This window comes from Culex quinquefasciatus, chromosome 2 (assembly GCF_015732765.1).
Source record: "Culex quinquefasciatus strain JHB chromosome 2, VPISU_Cqui_1.0_pri_paternal, whole genome shotgun sequence".
NCBI classification, from domain to species: Eukaryota; Metazoa; Arthropoda; class Insecta; order Diptera; family Culicidae; genus Culex; species Culex quinquefasciatus.
The window spans coordinates 141,408,380-141,429,044 of record NC_051862.1 but is presented as its reverse complement, the minus strand read 5'-3'; the positions used below and the strand labels follow the sequence as shown (position 1 = coordinate 141,429,044).

At 33.7% G+C, this 20,665-nt stretch overlaps 1 protein-coding gene across 1 annotated transcript in view; it reads left to right on the top strand.

Moving 5' to 3' along the window:
- Positions 1 to 2,048: 2,048 nt before the first annotated feature.
- Positions 2,049 to 20,665, top strand: part of LOC6037124 (unconventional myosin ID) — an 83,796-nt gene continuing 65,179 nt past the window's right edge. Inside the window, exons 1-2 of the mRNA XM_038251617.1 lie at positions 2,049 to 2,244; positions 16,079 to 16,653. Of these exons, the coding sequence (XP_038107545.1) occupies positions 16,556 to 16,653 (98 nt within the window). The 5' untranslated portion in view covers positions 2,049 to 2,244; positions 16,079 to 16,555. The remainder of the gene's footprint in view (positions 2,245 to 16,078; positions 16,654 to 20,665) is intronic.

Here is a 20,665-nt window from a genome sequence, read left to right as displayed (position 1 = left end):
AAAGATTCTTTCAAAAGATATAGATTTTTGAATTTTCATACATCATTTTTGTATGGACAGCTGCCAAATTTGTATGGAAAATAATATGGACAAACTAATGATGCAAAATGGCTTCTTTGGGCATACCGAAGGCACCAAAAAAGTTTCAACCGGATTAAAAAATACAAAAGTGAAAATTGAAGAAAAAGACCGATTTCGTAGAGAATTGCTCAAATGTAAACGTGACAACCACAAAAAAATGCTTTAAAATTTTACTCAAATATCTCGGAACTGGAGTGTCGAATTTGCATTTCCTCCCAAAATTACTTTACATGACCTCAATATGGGACAGGCTAATAGTTAATAATGCCTTCCCTGGAAAAGCAATTCATGTACAGTGGACTCTCTCGTTATCGATATTGAAGGGACCGTCGAGAGCGGGAGTTATCAAATTATAGACCGAAAAATCAAAGCAATTTATTTGAAGGGACTGAAAATTTTATTGATGGATGGAGCAATATTGATATCGAGAAGATCGACAGCCAGAGAGTCCACTGTATATCGCCTTAAGTTAGGCTTAAAAGTTAAAAGCTCTTAATTGAGAGTGCGATTGCAATAAAATCTATTCACAAGCGTGTTTAAGCATACGGAAATCAAACTCTTTAATCCGTTTTAGCTCCAGACAATTTAAAGCAGCTGCTTATTGTTCTATGTATGCTTTGTCTATATAGCTAGTACTAACCGTAATGCCACAAACAGTAGAACACCAACAGCTCTCGAACAAAAACAAAGGCGAAAGCATTCGTCATTCATTGATGAAAAGCTTTTGCCGGCATCTCACAAACACAGGCTTGATTATGTTGCACACCCGGCGACGCTAAATGATCTCATTCAGTATTACAGTTGTGCCACACACACACAATCATACTCATACATTTTAGTTGTGACATGCATATACATTTTGTTGTTGATGGTATTCACGGGCCCATGCGACGCAACATAAACATTGCGGTGAGCATACATGTGTTGCAATACACATTTGCTTCGATGATTAATGCTTATCGATGCACTATGGTCCATGGCAGATTGTTTTCTTGTTTATTCTCAGCGGTAAATATACGTAACGAGAAAAACAGCTTAATTTTTGAAGGTTAAACATTTAATTTTGATCATCAACTTAGCTTAGTTTTCTTATACAACTGCCTTTTGTTTGAGATTTTTTTACTTGATTCCTACGCTACGTATAATTTTCAAGTTATGTTCACATACAATCCAGCCTCGATTATCCGAAGGTTGATATAGGACTTCGGATAATCGAATCATGAACAACATAAATATTTTTCGCATTTTTTTTCTTATTTATAACATCAAATCGAGTTCTGTGACCCTATTAAAAATAACATGTGAGTGGTTGATTACCAATTAAATAAAAATATCATTTCTTCAATATTTTATTAGCATCATTTTAGCCGCCATCTTGGATTTAAACATTCTGTACCACTTTAGAGTAGTTTTGGGCTCGACAATAAAAAAAAACAGTGAAAAATGTAATTTAATTATCTGAAGTTTCGATTATCCAAAGTAAATTTTTTAAGTCCTTCGAGAAATCGAGTCTGGACTCGTCGTCATTGACGCTGTGTAAAATGCTAACAATATTTCGATGCCTCTGTGCTCTCTTACACTAAGCTTGCTGGGATTCTAGTTAGCATTAGAGATCACAGAGGCACCCATTTTGAGTGATACATTCTGAATCAAGTTTTCAATGGTTTTCTGAAACAATCATTGCCAACAAATGGCTGGCTTTTTACAGCTAATTGTAGATAGACCATAACTCTTCTGGAAACTTTTTTTGTCAATTTTAAACTTAAAATAGCCAAAAATCTCTTTTGCTTATTAGCAAACAAATATTTGTTGACCAGTGCCCTTGGCCATGTAAACCGACGGAGATGGAATCTACCGGTGAGTCAGAGTGCAAGTGGCTTTGTGTTGGTGCAGCTTTAATACGCACGCTGTAGTCGTGCTGGTTATGTCTGACGGACGAACAACACCCCGTATGTGTCATCGATTGCTTTGGTTTGTGTTGCTTCAACGAAGTTGCTGTCGAGGGTTGTAGACCGCAGACGGTGCACACCCAGCTGTTAGTTTTTTCCGTGCTTTCTGCGATTCCGAACCGATTCTTGGTGGTTTTTTGTTGTGTTCCGCGTCGTGACGTTTGAAGAATCTTATTTTTTGAGTGCCTGTGCGTGCCATCGTGTGTTTTCGAATGTAGGTTCCAAAACGGCAGTGAAAGATGATTGAGGTGTGCGTTTTGCAGGTTGTAGCAAGCTACGCAACAATTGGAAAGGTTCACAAAAAATGCATGGCCTGTTTTGCTTATGTCATCCGCACTATGTTGTCCACCGATGGACGTTTCCATGGTTGATGACCAAATTGGAAATCAATTAAATTTCCAAAGGCTTCTGCTGAGCTGACCTTTCTCTGGCAATCGAGGGCTTCACCTTCTCATTAGAACCTGACTGTCTGTGTTCTTCTGTTTTTTTTTTGGGGTGTGTGATGGTCATACGGATGAATTAGTGAATGCTACCGTCGGACGATGTGAAGTGACAATACAGCAAAACAAACTCTTGTCGTTTTGCGTGCTGGAATGCGCGGATAGCTGCTGCCGTACTCACGTCGAAGTCTTCTCCAGTGTCCGTCCACTGCCGCCGACCGATACGTCTGTTTTAACTTTGTAATTGTTGTCACATCGCGTTACATGCTGGTGCACAGTATGTACCTTTGTTTGTGCGGAAGAAGATAGTGCGGCGAACTTTCGCGTATTGCCATTATTTAATTTAATTCAACAAGTGTGCTGCTGAATGAGTTGCACCAGCAGCAGACATCGCGATTAGGCCAATTTCGGTGACTTTAAGCCCCTCGTGAATGTTAATGTGTGTGGTTTGATGTCAGCGCAGAACCGTCACCGGGGGTGGCCCTGGTATCGTAAGGCCAATTTTGGAATATGGTCTGGAATCCATAGAGAAAAATCCTGTTTGAATTATTCTCAATGCAAGCACGTTTCACTAACTATGTTACCTAAAAACTCGAAACTGGACCGCATTTCCATCATATAAAGAACGGTGCATGCTGTTTAGGGTGTCCAAAATACGGAACTTTTGTTTACAACCGGGCCCCACAAGCTGAAAATTGTTCACAGGGTTATATTGAGCCATGAACCTAATATGAGCAGAATTAATCAACATTTCCCCCTTGATACTCGAGAATGAAGTTGTGAGGAAAGGGCGGATAAGCATTTTGACAGATTTTTTTTGCAAATTCCGGAAAAATCAACTTTAAACTAACACAAAACTTAGAAAACTCGAAATGTTAAACAATAGCTGGCCTTCCCAGCTACTTTTTAACACTGCCAGTTTTGTTGAATAGTTACCTGTTGGCTCGGAATTTGCAAAATAGTGCTGGCTGTCAAAATGCTATGCATCCTTTTCAAATGTTGCTCCAGAATTCTTCTGTCTCCATTCAAATATTGTCAAAAGTTAGATTATAATAGAAAACTTAGGCCATTGCAAATATTTTTCAAAGTTTATGTCGCCCCCCTCCCATCAAAATTGGTCTGAAAATCAGGGGGCAAAAAAAAATATTTTTCCAAAAAAACTTCAAAATTTCCACGAAAATAGAAATCTTATCAACCGAAAACAATCTAAAATGCATTTTTCTGCATTGATTATATAATATTTGGCATGTTTGGGCTTGTTAAAAAATGTTTTGAATGTTCATGAAATTCCAATGCACAGCACCGCAAAAAAAATCGAAAAAATTAATTTTTTCCTCAATACTTAGATATTTTGTAAACTAATGATGGCAAAACAACTGGACAGGTGTATAATGCATTTTAAAACAATTTTTTCATTAAAATGTTGAAACCATGGCTCTTAATTTAATTTTTTTTATACGTTTTTTTTTATTTTTTGCCCCCCCCCCCTCGACTTTGGTCAGAGTCGAGGGACATAAACTTCGAAAAATATTTGCAACGGTCTTAATGCTTTGTAACTTTGTTAAATAACTAAAGCTGTACAACTTGAACCTGAAAAGTAACACAGTCCAACAAGATTTTGTCTCTGAGACGAGTATATATGTTCCTAGTAGAATTTTGCCTGCTGAATCCGAATCCGGGTCCAAAATTGCTCCAAATGGTCCCAATTTTGAGATACACCCATTTGAAATGTTAGTTTAGGCCAAAATTAGCTACTTTGTCGACTATTTTACAAAAGAACTATTGAATAAACAACTGAACCAATACATGTATCTTATAGTTCACGTTTTCCCCTTTCTGAAACACGCCTGGTTTTTAAAATTTGATTGTTTCTACGCATATTTATAGCCATTTTAAAATTATATTTTCAGTTGGTTCTCATTCAAGTTTTTCCAACTTGCATGCAAGTCATATTATGCTGGGATATCAATAATAAAAATCAAAAATGCTTTGCAGAACGTTAAATAAGTACGTCTCGATAATCTAATTGATCATATTTCATGTAATTTTGTCTGCTGAATCCATTCCTATCATTAGATTTTTTCAAAAAGGTCAGCTTTTTGAGTAAAAATTGAATTTTCGATGATTTTTTCAAAATAAAATCTATTTTATGCTAAAGTATGACTTAGAGATAACTAAATGTCGATGTCTAGTTAATCTAATTGATCATTTTAAATGTATTTTTTTCTGCTGAATCCATTCCCATCATTGGATTTTTTTTTTCAAAAAGGTCAGATTTTTGAGTAAAAATTGAATTTTCGATGATTTTTTCAAAATAAAATCTATTTTATGCTAAAGTATGACTTAGAGATAACTAAATGTCGATGTCTCGTCAGTCTAACTGATCATTTATAATGTATTTTTGTCTGCTGAATCCATTCCCATCATTAGATTTTTTCGAAAAGGTCAAGTTTTTGAGTAAAAATAGATTTTTTCAAAATAAAAACTATTTTATGAGCAGTTCTTTTCGAAATCGGCCGATATCGACCATTTTTATTTGTTGTATTTTTTTTTATTTGGCTCAAACTTTGTGGAGCCTACCCTATGACCAAAGAAGCTATTTTGTTCCATTGGTTCACCCATACAAGTCTCCATACAATTTGGGCAGCTGTCCATACAAAAATGGTACGTAAAAATTTAAACAGCTGGAACTTTTGAGTGAATTTTCTGATCAATTTGGCGTCTTCGGCAAAGTTGTAGGTATTTTTAAGGACTATTAAGAAAAAAATAGGTACACGGAAAAATTGCCGAATTTTTTATTAACTTTTTTTCACAAAAACTCAAATTCCCAAAATACGTATTTTTTGATTTTCGAGATTTTTCATATGTTTTAGAGGACAAAAAACCCCATTTTTTGAGCCATAGATGTATATGGTCCAAAAATCTGACGCCAAGTTATGATTTTTTGAAAAAAATGTGATTTTGGAAAAAATCGAAATTTCATACAACACGAAATTAGACCTAATCATTTTATGTTAAATTTGATTTGCAATCGAAAAGTACTTTACAGATTTTTTGATAAAGGACTCCGTATTCAAGATATAGTCACCCAAAGTTTGATTTAAGCGAAATATTTGCAGTTTTTGATTTTTAAAAATATTGACCATGAGTGACTTTTCTAAAAATATCAATTTTTAAAAGATTCTGATCTTTGATTTTCTATGAAATTGTCAAAGAGACATAGAACAGCGGTTTAAACAAAAGAGAAAAATTGAGGTTGTCTAAATCTTACCCAAAAACCCCATAATTTTATAATGTCGATATTTATCTCAGCAACTTATGTTCCGATTTTCAATGTTGAAACATAAAACATTCGTAAAAAAATCCGATCTTTTCAAAAACAAAATTTTCAAAAAAATCAGGAATAACATTTTTAAAGGGCGCAATATTGAATGTTTGGGTGGCTATATCTTGAAAACGGAGCCGTTTAACAAAAATCTGTACTTTTCGATTGCAAATTAAATTTAACATAAAAATTAAGTCAAATTTTGTTTTGTATGAAATTTCGATTTTTTCCAAAAATAACTGCCTTTTCAAAAATTCATAACAAGGCGGCAGATTTTTTGACCATACTTCTCTATGGCTCAAAAAATGGGGTTTTTTGTCCTCTAAAACTTTTCAACATTTGGGAATTTGAGTAATTGTAAAAAAATGTTAATAAAGAACTCGGCAATTTTTTTCCGTGTACCTTTTTTTCTCAATAGTCCTCAACAAAACCTACAACTTTGCGGAAGACGCCAAATTGATCAGAAAATTCACTCAAAAGTTCCAGCTGTTTAATTTTTACGTACCATTTTTGCATGGACAGCTGCCAAAATTGTATGGAGACTTGTATGGGTGAACCAATTGCACAAAATAGCTTCTTTAGTCATAGGGAAGGCCCCCACAAAGTTTGAGCTAAATAAAAAAATATAACAAAAAAAAGGTCGATATCGGCCGATTTCAAAGAGAATTGCTCATAAAATAGATTTTATTTTGAAAAAATCATGGAAAATTTAATTTTTACTCAAAAATCTGACCTTTTTGAAAAAATCTTATGATGGGAATGGATTCAGCAGACAAAAATACATAAAAAATGATGAATTAGACTGACGAGACATCGACATTTAGTCATCTCTGAGTCATACTTTAGCATAAAATAGATTTTATTTTGAAAAAAACTCATCGATAATTCAATTTTTACTCAAAAACTTGACCTTTTCGAAAAAATCCAATGATGGGAATGGATTCAGCAGACAAAAATACATTATAAATGATCATTTAGACTGACGAGACATCCACGAGGCATACTTTGGCATTAAATAAATTTTATTTTGAAAAAAAATCATGGAAAATTCAATTTTTACTCAAAAACCTGACCTTTTTTGAAAAAATCCAATGATGGGAATGGATTCAGCAGACAAAAATACATAAAAAATGATCAATAAGACTGACGAGACATCGAGATTTAGTCATCTCTGAATCATACTTTAGCATAAAATAGATTTTATTTTGAAAAAATCATCGAAAATTCAATTTTTACTCAAAAAGCTGACCTTTTTGCAAAAATCTAATGCTAGGAATGGATTCAGCAGACAAAATTACATGAAATATGATCAATTAGATTACCGAGACATACTTATTTAACGTTCTGCAAAGCATTTTTGATTTTTATTATTGATATCCCAGCATAATATGACTTGCATGCAAGTTGGAAAAACTTGAATGAGAACCAACTGAAAATATAATTTTAAAATGGCTATAAATATGCGTAGAAACAATCAAATTTAAAAAACCAAGGGTGTTTCAGAAAGGGGAAAACGTGAACTATAATATACATGTATTGGTTTAGTTGTTTATTCAATAGTTCTTTTTTAAAATAGTCGACAAAGTAGCTAATTTTGTCCTAAACTAACATTTCAAACGGGTGTATCTCAAAATTGGGACCATTTGGAGCAATTCTGGACCCGGATTCGGATTCAGCAGGCAAAATTCTACTAGGAACACATATACTCGTCTCAGAGACAAGAAACATTTGATTTTTTGTTGAACTGTGTAATTAGGTATCGATCTAAAAAAAATCAATTTTGCATATTTTTTTATTTTCGCAAACTTAAGCCTCGGTTATGAAAGGGTTACCCAAAAGGCAAATCCTTTTTTTTTCTTAGCAAAAAATCCCTACTCTTTGCCGATATGACACCATGGTACAACAAAAACTGTCCCTAAATTATTTAGATAAAATTAGAATTTTGTAACCAAATATATAAAAATTCAAAATACAATTTCACTTTGCTATCAGAGTGCTTATGATTTGCACGTTTATAAATTGTATCAAAATAAATAAACCTGCACGGAGAAAAAAGAGTTCTCAAAATCGTGAACAAGCGTTCATGAAAATGGGAACCACGAACAAAATGTTCAAATGCCATGGTACGTTTTTCAAAATGATTTTGGGAACTCTTTTTTCTTCGTGTAGAGTTTTTATGGAAAAGGTCCTATAAACATTTGAAACACCTTGGGTTTGACCAAAATCGTTCAAGTTTGAAGCATTTTGTTATACTTTTAGTTTCAAAGTTTTGAAAATCCTGATCAGAATTAGATTTTTCCATTTTTGCTGACATGTGCAAGAGGGCTTCATCCGATACTTTGCTTGTCAAGAGCCTAAACTGTGTATTATCTCAAGGCATCAAATCGAAACACTTTAATGAGATAAGATAACTGGGGGAAAGTGGGGCAAGAGGTACAATCGCTCGTACGGTCGTTATTCTTACAATTTTTGTATTTCCAGTATAAGAAATTGTTACTAGCACTGCAATTAGTTGATTCTACTATCATATAACCGCCATAATGACGTAAGGGACCATCCATAAACCACGTGGACACCTTTGGGGGGGGGGGGGTATGGATGGTCCTTAAACGCCACGAGACATAAGATTGAATGAAGTTTTTTCCAACACCTTTGTTTCTTATAACATTTGGAAAGCACAAAATAAAGCACAAAATAAAGCTGAATTAACATATTTTATTGGGAAATAAATACATCAATGTTAGGTACATAAAACTGTTTTTAAGAAATATAAAAAACAAGCCTTACCTGACAAACTTCGTTCTGTCAATTTTCGTTTGTCGACGTTTTTAGCTTTTTCCATATCAGCCTCCTATGATCAAAATTTGATTTTACGCAACTTTTTCCATACAATCTGCAGATTTTCCGGAATCGGTTGCCACTTTTTGTCGTAAGAACCTTCTTTGGGCTTAGACCAGGGGTGCTCAAAGTTTTTGGAGGCCGGGCCAAATTTGAGGCTCAAATGAGCTTGCGGGCCAAACATACAAAATAAGATTTTATAAACAAAAATTGAAGTTTTTTATACTACAAAATACATTGATAAGCTGACATTTGTTTTTTTTTATTTCTGTTATTTTTTCAGTATTTCCCTTAATTAAAAAAATCGATCGTCCATGATTTTTTGCAGATTTTTCGAATGAATATTTCTCGAGAAATGATTTGGGAACGAAGCTTGATTTGGCGTCGGAGCCAAAAGCAAACACTATACCTTTCTTTAGTAAGAAAGGCAAAAAAAACGAAAAAACAAAGTGGCCGTTTTATAACGGTGTTGATTTTATTGAAAAAAAAAAGCAAAAAGTTTTTAGCTGAATATACATGTGTTTTCAATATTTTTTTATATTTTGAAACTGGTGACATGTAATCTGCATAATTTTTCTAACGGCGTAATTTGTTTCATTAAATTAAGTGTGACTAATAAAATATCGTTGATAGCCAGAATTTCAACTAAAAAAATCTTTAAAAAATGTTTTGAGCAGCCGTAAAGTTGAATTGCAATTATTATTTTTAAAATGTAAATTTCAACAAAAAATCATTTTAGCAAAAAACATACATTAATCGAAAATTCACTAAAATACAAATTATTTTTTAATAAGCGAGAACATGCTCAAAATGATTCTTAACGCCGAGAAACGCATTTTTAATTGATTTGAGCTGATTGCACTTAAATTTCCGTTGATATTTTGAAGTTTAAAAAAAATGTCCATGATTTTTCGAGCCAATTTTTAATAAAAGGAGGGATGTTGAAAAAAGCTTTGTAAAATACTTGCAAAAGCCTTATTCCTCCGATTTCAACATTTTGTCTGCCTTAATTTTGAAAACCAGAATTTCCAAAAATGTTTGATGAAAGTTTTGACGATATTTACTAGCTTCAATCATATTAAAATTTGTGAAACTGTATCCTAAAATGGGGATAAAAACATTATTAATCATTTGTTTTTTTTTGTCAGCAAAAAATAAAAAAGATTCGCCTAAATTCGCCAAAAGGCAAATCCTTTTTTTTTTTCTTAGCAAAAAATCCCTACTCTTTGCCGATATGACACCATGGTACAACAAAAACTGTCCCTAAATTATTTAGATAAAATTAGAATTTTGTAACCAAATATATAAAAATTCAAAATACAATTTCACTTTGCTATCAGAGTGCTTATGATTTGCACGTTTATAAATTGTATCAAAATAAATAAACCTGCACGGAGAAAAAAGAGTTCTCAAAATCGTGAACAAGCGTTCATGAAAATGGGAACCACGAACAAAATGTTCAAATGCCATGGTACGTTTTTCAAAATGATTTTGGGAACTCTTTTTTCTTCGTGTAGAGTTTTTATGGAAAAGGTCCTATAAACATTTGAAACACCTTGGGTTTGACCAAAATCGTTCAAGTTTGAAACATTTTGTTATACTTTTAGTTTCAAAGTTTTGAAAATCCTGATCAGAATTAGATTTTTCCATTTTTGCTGACATGTGCAAGAGGGCTTCATCCGATACTTTGCTTGTCAAGAGCCTAAACTGTGTATTATCTCAAGGCATCAAATCGAAACACTTTAATGAGATAAGATAACTGGGGGAAAGTGGGGCAAGAGGTACAATCGCTCGTACGGTCGTTATTCTTACAATTTTTGTATTTCCAGTATAAGAAATTGTTACTAGCACTGCAATTAGTTGATTCTACTATCATATAACCGCCATAATGACGTAAGGGACCATCCATAAACCACGTGGACACCTTAGGGGGTATGGATGGTCCTTAAACGCCACGAGACATAAGATTGAATGAAGTTTTTTCCAACACCTTTGTTTCTTATAACATTTGGAAAGCACAAAATAAAGCACAAAATAAAGCTGAATTAACATATTTTATTGGGAAATAAATACATCAATGTTAGGTACATAAAACTGTTTTTAAGAAATATAAAAAACAAGCCTTACCTGACAAACTTCGTTCTGTCAATTTTCGTTTGTCGACGTTTTTAGCTTTTTCCATATCAGCCTCCTATGATCAAAATTTGATTTTACGCAACTTTTTCCATACAATCTGCAGATTTTCCGGAATCGGTTGCCACTTTTGTCGTAAGAACCTTCTTTGGGCTTAGACCAGGGGTGCTCAAAGTTTTTGGAGGCCGGGCCAAATTTGAGGCTCAAATGAGCTTGCGGGCCAAACATACAAAATAAGATTTTATAAACAAAAATTGAAGTTTTTTATACTACAAAATACATTGATAAGCTGACATTTGTTTTTTTATTTCTGTTATTTTTCAGTATTTCCCTTAATTAAAAAATCGATCGTCCATGATTTTTGCAGATTTTTCGAATGAATATTTCTCGAGAAATGATTTGGGAACGAAGCTTGATTTGGCGTCGGAGCCAAAAGCAAACACTATACCTTTCTTTAGTAAGAAAGGCAAAAAAACGAAAAAACAAAGTGGCCGTTTTATAACGGTGTTGATTTTATTGAAAAAAAAAGCAAAAAGTTTTTAGCTGAATATACATGTGTTTTCAATATTTTTTTTATATTTTGAAACTGGTGACATGTAATCTGCATAATTTTTCTAACGGCGTAATTTGTTTCATTAAATTAAGTGTGACTAATAAAATATCGTTGATAGCCAGAATTTCAACTAAAAAAATCTTTAAAAAATGTTTTGAGCAGCCATAAAGTTGAATTGCAATTATTATTTTTAAAATGTAAATTTCAACAAAAAATCATTTTAGCAAAAAACATACATTAATCGAAAATTCACTAAAATACAAATTATTTTTTAATAAGCGAGAACATGCTCAAAATGATTCTTAACGCCGAGAAACGCATTTTTAATTGATTTGAGCTGATTGCACTTAAATTTCCGTTGATATTTTGAAGTTTAAAAAAAATGTCCATGATTTTTCGAGCCAATTTTTAATAAAAGGAGGGATGTTGAAAAAAGCTTTGTAAAATACTTGCAAAAGCCTTATTCCTCCGATTTCAACATTTTGTCTGCCTTAATTTTGAAAACCAGAATTTCCAAAAATGTTTGATGAAAGTTTTGACGATATTTACTAGCTTCAATCATATTAAAATTTGTGAAACTGTATCCTAAAATGGGGATAAAAACATTATTAATCATTTGTTTTTTTTGTCAGCAAAAAATAAAAAAGATTCGCCTAATAAAATCACTTTATAAGCGATTAACGGGCCATTTTACATGATTATTCAAAACGGGTCCGCGGGCCACAAAAAATCACCTCGCGGGCCACGTTTGGCCCGCGGGCCATACTTTGGTCACCCCTGGCTTAGACGAACCCAACGCAACAAAGAGCACCTCGATCCGACGCTCCGTATTGAACTGATTCGCGTTCGAACAAAACCGTCGAAATTTTTTATATATTTAAAAAATGTCCATACAAAATACTAGAGGTGGGCAAAACCGCTCTTTTTTAGGAGCCGCTCATTTTCGTTCGCTCATTAAAAAGAACCGCTCTTTTGAACGGCTCTCTCGATCTTTTTCAAAGTTTGGATAGAAAGGTTTTTTTTATGAATAATGTGATTTTAAAGGTATCCTAACATTGGACTTTTATAAATTATTTGATAAAACAAATTAAAACTGAAAACGAGAAGATGCCCTTGGAAACCATAGTTGTTGGTGGTCTCTTTGTCAAGATTTCTACTCTAACCTAAACATTCGGGTAATTGAATGGCATCCAAACTTAAATCTAGGATGCTGGAAAAATTGTTTTTAATTGCGTTTATTTCTGCAAGAACTGAACTAATTCTGATGTTTTATTTGAAGAAAATATTCTGTGAACTCTTTTCTACATTCTGATTTAATCGATAAAGTCTCTAAACGCTAAAGCTTAATCGGACAAAAGGGTTTATTTTTTTTTTTCAAAAATCTCTAAACTATTCAGTAGATTTTTGGTAGTATTTTACAAATTATGCAGTTTGAAATTCTCAAATTCGTATTCTGGTTTAACTTTAGTGTACAATGATTATTTTTTTTCATTTTGTTCAGACAATTATTTACTTTTGAGATAAATTTTTATTAGCATTGAAATATTTGAAATTGCATTTTCAATTCTCAAAAACAAATGTAATACTATTTTTTTGTAAATTCAATAAATTATATTTATAACATAAATCATGCCATCTTGAAACGGTTCTTTCAAAAGACCGAAGTTTAAAAAGAACCGCGGTTCTTTTTTTCTGAGCCACGGTTCGTTCGCTCTTTTCAGTGAACCGGCTCTTTGAGCGGCTCGCTCATTTTTTGCCCACCTCTACAAAATACAGTGATATAATCAAACTGTATAGCTTATCTTTTAAATAATATTTTTATAGAATCGAATTATCCTGGAATAAGATGATTATCAAAACATCTGACAGAAATTTTAACATTTCCAATGGTTTTAACAAGCATTTCCTTAGCTTGCTACACTTGCCCCACCTTCCCCTACGGGACACATAAATATTATTTCAATTGTTTCACCTTGCGTTTACATCGATTTGCAGCATTCTTTGGTTTGGGCGTAGGGCGCCATCCACAAACTACGCAGCATTTATTAAAGACTGCAGACCATCTCTCCGGATCATTTTTCCCGTGCAAAATCCAGTCGTATTGTTTGAATAGTCACACATTCTCAGCCTCCCCTTCTCAAAATGCAGCGTTATTTATGGATGGTGTCTAATGGAATTCGGTCGTTCCACGAAATAATCATCAGGATCATTGGTAAATGTGATTCGGAATTTAATTCAGTTGTATTTCATGATGGTCAGGTGGTCAAACCCCTTCGGAAGACACACACTCATAAATGGTGATGGAAATTCGTTGAATGGTATTTTAGGTAACAGCATTTCAACGTCGTTGGTCAACGATTTATATTTTTGCTATTTGGGGTTACAGGAATGACAATATGTTATTGAATTAACAGTTCTTAAAACAACTATTTAGCAAAAATTCGAGTGGTTCCGCGTTAGGCTTGCTGTCCCCTATGATTTTAACGAACAAGTATTTATTTTTTTTTCTCAATATTTTGTTGCTTCCGTCTAATTTCCCGTCCCGGGATTTCACTGGATTTCCCGAGTTAAAATATTTCCCGTTTTAAAATATTTCCCGTTTCTTGGGAAATTTGTAAATTTCCCGGGAATTCCCGAAATGTAAGCGGAGTATACGTTTTCTCACCTTTTCGATTTTATTAATTTCTAAAAAAAATATAATGAAAGAGCTCAGTTTTATTCTATTCAGTTCAATTCTGTGTTATTATAGAACTTATCAGTTTGTCTGAAAATTGTTTGTCAAGGTTTATTTAACCCTCTCCCGCCCATGGTTACTCCAGAGCACCAAAACTTTGAACTCAAATATCTCGGAACTGACACAACTTTTCATGGTGCTTTAAGTTGCAGATGTTCATGTAGAATGTATACTAACATCTCCCCAAATTTCACCAAATTTGGTTAAGCACAAGCAAAGTTACAGTACGAAATGTAGGGGGGTAGTCATCAATGAGACACTTTTGGTTTTTAACTTTCAACGATTTTTCTAATTTTTTCATCAGCATGTTTCAATGAGCTTTTTGTTGCATTTTATTTCTTTTAGTGTGTTCAAACATTGACCAAAATATGAGATCAATCCGACATCTACTGCCAGAGTTATTCAACTGTCTCATTGTAGACGCACTTGGCAGGAACAATGAGACAGCTGGGGAACAATGAGACACTCTACGAAAATCAATACTTTTCTAGTAAAACATCATGTTTTTGTATTGTTCCATATAGGTGACTTGCCTTGAACATTTTAGATCAATTTTGCCAACATGAAACTTTAATTAACAAAAGTTAAACTAAAAAGTATTTAAATTTTGTAAAATCCATATATTTATACCAAATAACTTTGTATGTCTGGTTAAATGAAGTTAAAACTCTATAAATATGCCAAAAATCACTTTCAATTCATGTTTCGAAAGATTCACATGGATTTTGAAATGTTTAATGAAGAAAAATCAAAGTGTCTCATTGTTACCCATTGACTTACATAAGTGGGGAACAATGAGACAGCCCTGGATTCTGGGTATATTCTAAATTTTGGTCAAATCTAATGAAAGGACATTGTAGCCCAACTCAATCCCTATGGAACGTCGAAAGAAATTTGAATAAATATTAGTTTTGGTGTAAATGGCAGCTTACGAGCGAAAAAGTATTTTTTGACCATAATTTACTTTTACACCCCAGAATCAAACATTTATGGATAACTTTTCAAGGGAGCGTCCTTTATCAAAGCAACTAATATGGCAGACGTGTATCCCGTAGACACACCTTTCCCCCAAATATGAGCCTGATTGGTTGAAACTACGACTTGTGAGAGCCATTTTATCATTGTTCCCCGTGTCTCATTGATGACTACTCTACCCTAAACAAAAATGGGCCAATTTTAGAGAAATAAATAAGACCTGTTTTCGAAAGCCCGTAAAAATTACCAAACACAAAATTTTATGAAACAAAAAATGTTTTGCTATCATTTGAACCTTGGACAAGAACCCCTGTGAATAACATTGTGAGTTTGGACCGGTTTTAAGTGTTTTTCAACCTTTTTCATTTGGAAAATGGTTGTTTGTGGGTTTTGAATGAGCCAATCAAAGAAACCTAAAAATGCAGAGATTTTAGAATTTGTAGTTAATACTTCAGAAATATGGTCTTACAGCAAAGAATAAGTAGTTTTTAACACATTTCGAAGCGTTTTCAAACAAATGACCCAATAGGTTTGAAGAAAACGAGATTTTGTGGTTTAAAAAAAAGTTGCTCATCTTCCTGATGGTGCTCTGGTGCACCACTTCAAATTCTACTTTTTTGCCCCAATTCGATGTGTGTGGATCAAAGTAAAGTATTTCCTGCATATTTGTACCAAAATTAAGCCATTTACTAGTTTTACGATAAGCAAACAGCTCTGGGCTTTAGAGGGTTAAAAAAATATTGCTGAAGCATTCAAAACTGGGAACAGATCCTGTTTATTTGTTGGGCAACAAAAAATATAATATTATGTAATGAAAATAAACTATTCTAATTTTGGTAAGGTTTTTAAAGATTTTTTTTATGCTCCAGATTTTACGTTTTGTTGACATTTTCTGCCTGAAGGCGGTTCAAAAACACACTTGTAATTTTCTTTAAAATAAGATCAACAAATACATTGACACATCGATTTTCAAAAACGAAGAGAATTGTTCATCTGTAACTATTTTTTCGATGCATAAAAATATTGTTTCTTTTTTCTTTTCTTTCTCAGATAATGATAGATCGGCGATGTGATGTCGTTTAGCTCCTAGATATGTAAATGTGTAAAGTTACCATCGAATGATTCCCGTTTGATATTTGTTGTGGTGCTAGTTACAGTGATGTGTGTGTAGAAAAAAAAGACGTTTCACAAAGTACGGCCAAATTGGGAGAAATACGTGCGGTCGTGATTCATCGGGCAAGTGAGTGGGCAGTATCATCAACGAACGAACGCAAACGTATATGTGTGAATGAGAACATGGAATAGTGTTCATCTGAAAATAAAACAAACACAAAAATCAACCAAAACAAAATCAGAATTCTTACAACACCAACTCAAAGTTGGCCAGCTGACGAATATTCGCCGATCGTAATAAGTCGTTTTTCGTGAGTGAGAGCAGAAAAAAAACACCAATCAAAGAAAAGAAGCACAACCACCAGCTCCGTAATTAAATTTTGGCAACACACAGCTCGACGAGACTGCAACAAGATGGCACAGCATCAAAACAGCCAAGAGGTCGGCGTGCAAGATTTTGTACTGCTCGATGTGGTCACCAAGGAAAGCTTCATGGACAACCTGAAAAGGAGGTAAGTAGGAATTCAAACGACGCCGCTTCGACCCAGTTGTGATACACTGGAATGGCCCCGAGAAGCAAATATAATTAATTTAATAGACGTCAGTCAGTTTCTAGATTTATTACTAATTGATAAGAAATTGTATCAATTTCTGGAAAATGTCAATCAAAAGCAGAATTTGGAAACTCACTCACGAGTTACTGAACTATGAGGCAAAACTAAGTGACCTGCGATCAGTGTCTTGTGAACCTTCGTGGTGAACGGACACTAGAGCTGCGGTATTTTTTACTACCTAAGCTCAGAGTTATTTCAAAACAAAATTCACAGTCTTTTTAAAGACTACCTGAGTTATTTTCCAAAATTCTAAACAGTTTTTTCAAGACTAACCCCACCTGAAATTTTGTTGTATTTTACAAACAAAGCTTTTCTTTTCAAGAGAACTCTGCTTGCAAAATGCGGCAAAACAAAGGTAGGGTAGGGTAGTCATCAATGAGACACTTTTGGTTTTCAACTTTCAACGATTTTTCTAATTTTTTCATCAGCATGTTTTAATGAGCTTTTTGTTGCATTTTATTTCTTTTAGTGTGTTCAAACATTGACCAAAATATGAGATCAATCCGACATCTACTGCCAGAGTTATTCAACTGTCTCATTGTAGACGCACTTGGCAGGAACAATGAGACAGCTGGGGAACAATGAGACACTCTACGAAAATCAATACTTTTCTAGTAAAACATCATGTTTTTGTATTGTTCCATTACAGGTGGCTTGCCTTAAACATTTTAGAGCAATTTTTCCAACCTGAAACTTTAATTAACAAAAGTTATACTAAAAAGTATTTAAATTTTGTAAAATCCATATATTTATACCAAATAACTTTGTATGTCTGGTTAAATGAAGTTAAAACCATATAAATATGCCAAAAATCACTTTCAATTCATGTTTTGAAAGATTTACATGGATTTTGAAATGTTTAATGAAGAAAAATCAAAGTGTCTCATTGTTACCCTTTGGCTAACATGAGTGGGGAACAATTACACGGGTCCCCCACAGACCGTTATTATGAAGAAAAAATTTCCACCCAAACCAATGATTGGACATGGTTTCTGGGACCATTCTGCACCTCTGGGCCAAGTTTCAAAATATTTGCCGGCAGAAATTTCGAATACGGTCAGTTTTAGTATTTTTAGTTGAAATTAAGGGAAATCACATGTAAAATGCATAGGAAAACTTCAAAGTTTCAATGCTTAAACTCTGAAACGTTACTGATCATGGTTTTAAATTGTACTTACATGTAGCAAAATGATATAAAACGATTTACGGAACTGACTTAGCCGGATTAAGCCGTAGTTAAGTGACTTAAGTACATTATTTACAAGTTTATATCTAAATATTTTTAAATCTCCTACATTAGGCAATTTTAAGTCTAGGAAGACTAGATTGCATAAAAATAATTAAAATGGGGTGACTTTAAGCCAAGGGGTGACAATGTACAAAAGATTGTTTTGATAAGCATTAAGTTTATGTCAATATTTGTTTGTAGACTGCTTAATTTGGTCTATTTATGTTCCCAAACCCAAAAATAATTTGATGATATTGCTTCGCAGATCGCAAATTAATATGTTTGAATAGGCCTATTGATTTTAAATCACCTATAAGTGACAGATTTAAAATGCTGCGCACATGTTCCAGTTCTGAATCGATTCGTTCTGAATATAAATAAAAGAAAAACAATTATGTGACGTGTCAAGTTTGTAATCAAAAATCACATTGTTTTGTTTTAAAACGTTTAGAAATTTGAATGAAATGCAGTGAGTATTTCAGCTGTAATTTAGCTCAAACATTTTTGTTGCCCTGTATAATGATTATAATTAGCAAAAGTTTAATGGCACAACTTCCCACAGGATTAATATCTCAAACTAATTATGATTTTGCAAAATTGCAGGTAATCATCACAAAAACTGTATTTTATAATTGATTAATGTATTGTTGATACAGTTTGATCATCAATGAAATTCATCAAAACTTATTATTGATCAGCAAGTACTTTTACTGATAATATATTTAGTTAAAACAAAACCTAATCCTGTCTCATGTGAAAACACAACCACTCATCCACTATTTTAACAATCCTGACATATCTTAAGAAAATGTGAAAATAGTATAGTCTGATATGTATAGGTTATTGAACTTATAAATATTTACATATGAAGGACGATTTAAGTTTTCAATGTAGTTTGTGTCTTAAAACTCTTGTCAGGCTAGGTTTTTATTTAACTTTTTATGGAATTTTTCAAAATTGTGGGAGAGGACAACAATATTTGCAACGAGTAATCCTTATAATTCAAGCTTATCGAGCTTGTTGTTAAGCTATTTAGTTATTAAACAAACGAAAAATTTGGTACAATGTCACCCCTTGGCTCAAAGTCACCCCATTTTAATTATTTTTATGCAATCTAGTCTTCCTAGACTTAAAATTGCCTAATGTAGGAGATTTAAAAATATTTAGATATAAACTTGTAAATAATGTACTTAAGTCACTTAACTACGGCTTAATCCGGCTAAGTCAGTTCCGTAAATCGTTTTATATCATTTTGCTACATGTAAGTACAATTTAAAACCATGATCAGTAACGTTTCAGAGTTTAAGCATTGAAACTTTGAAGTTTTCCTATGCATTTTACATGTGATTTCCCTTAATTTCAACTAAAAATACTAAAACTGACCGTATTCGAAATTTCTGCCGGCAAATATTTTGAAACTTGGCCCAGAGGTGCAGAATGGTCCCAGAAACCATGTCCAATCATTGGTTTGGGTGGAAATTTTTTCTTCATAATAACGGTCTGTGGGGGACCCGTGAATTAGACAGCCATGGATTCTGGGTATATTCTAAATATTGGTCAAATCTAATGAAAGGACATTGTAGCCCAACTCAATCCCTATGGAACGTCGAAAGAAATTTGAAGAAATATTAGTTTTGGTGTAAATGGCAGCCTACGAGCGAAAAAGTATTTTTTGTCCATAATTTACTTTTACACCCCAGAATCAAACATTTATGAATAACTTTTCAAGGGAGCGTCCATAACCAAAGCCACTAATATGGCAGACGTGTATCCCATAGACACACCTTTCCTCCAAATATGAGCCTGATTGGTTGAAACTACGACTTGTTAGAGCCATTTTATCATTGTTCCCCGTGTCTCATTGATGACTACTCTACCCTAAACGCTAATCTTCTGAAGATTTGGTCGTTACGTCGGTGAAGCGTTTGAACGCTAAACCGGCTAACGGAAACAGAAAAAGAAAACAAACACTTCTGAGGTCTGATTCTGATTTTGAAAGTGATGTCAATCCTCCATGGCGGTAATGGCCAGAATCTGACCCAGTGCCGGCGTTGCCAGGCATTCGGTCACGGTACTGATCATTGCGCCATGGTTCCAAAATGCATGGTTTGCGGGAATTCTGCTCACGACAAGGACAATTGTCCCGTGAAAGAAGTCACCCAATTTAAATGTGCAAATTGTAGTGGAAATCACAAATCAAATTTCTGGGATTGCCCCATCAGAAAAAAGGTTTTGGATTCTCGTGCTAAGCATCAGCCGAAATCCAAACCGAAATTTTCTCAAAGTTGTACCTGCATCTTTAAATCAAACGTTGTGCTGTCTCACTCGAACAATGCTAGAAATACCCCTACCGTGGAAAAGTTAGGTAACAACAATGGTATTTCTTATGCCAACGTCGTTTCGGGTTCGGGTTCATCCACGAATCTACCAATCTTCCTGATATTGGCCAGGTACCTCAAATCTCATTTGAAAATTTTTCTGCTGGCAACGCTTTGGGATCTTCTGATCTCGGCGATGTTACGTTTGAAAAAATGACTTTTTTTTGCAAAACTCACTGTTTGGTTTGATTCAAACAATGAGTAATGCTACATTTATGATGGAAGAAATCCAGATTGGATAAAAATTTGCGAATGATGTTGTTCTTACCCTGAAGTTTAATCATGGATCTTAGTAATTCCATCA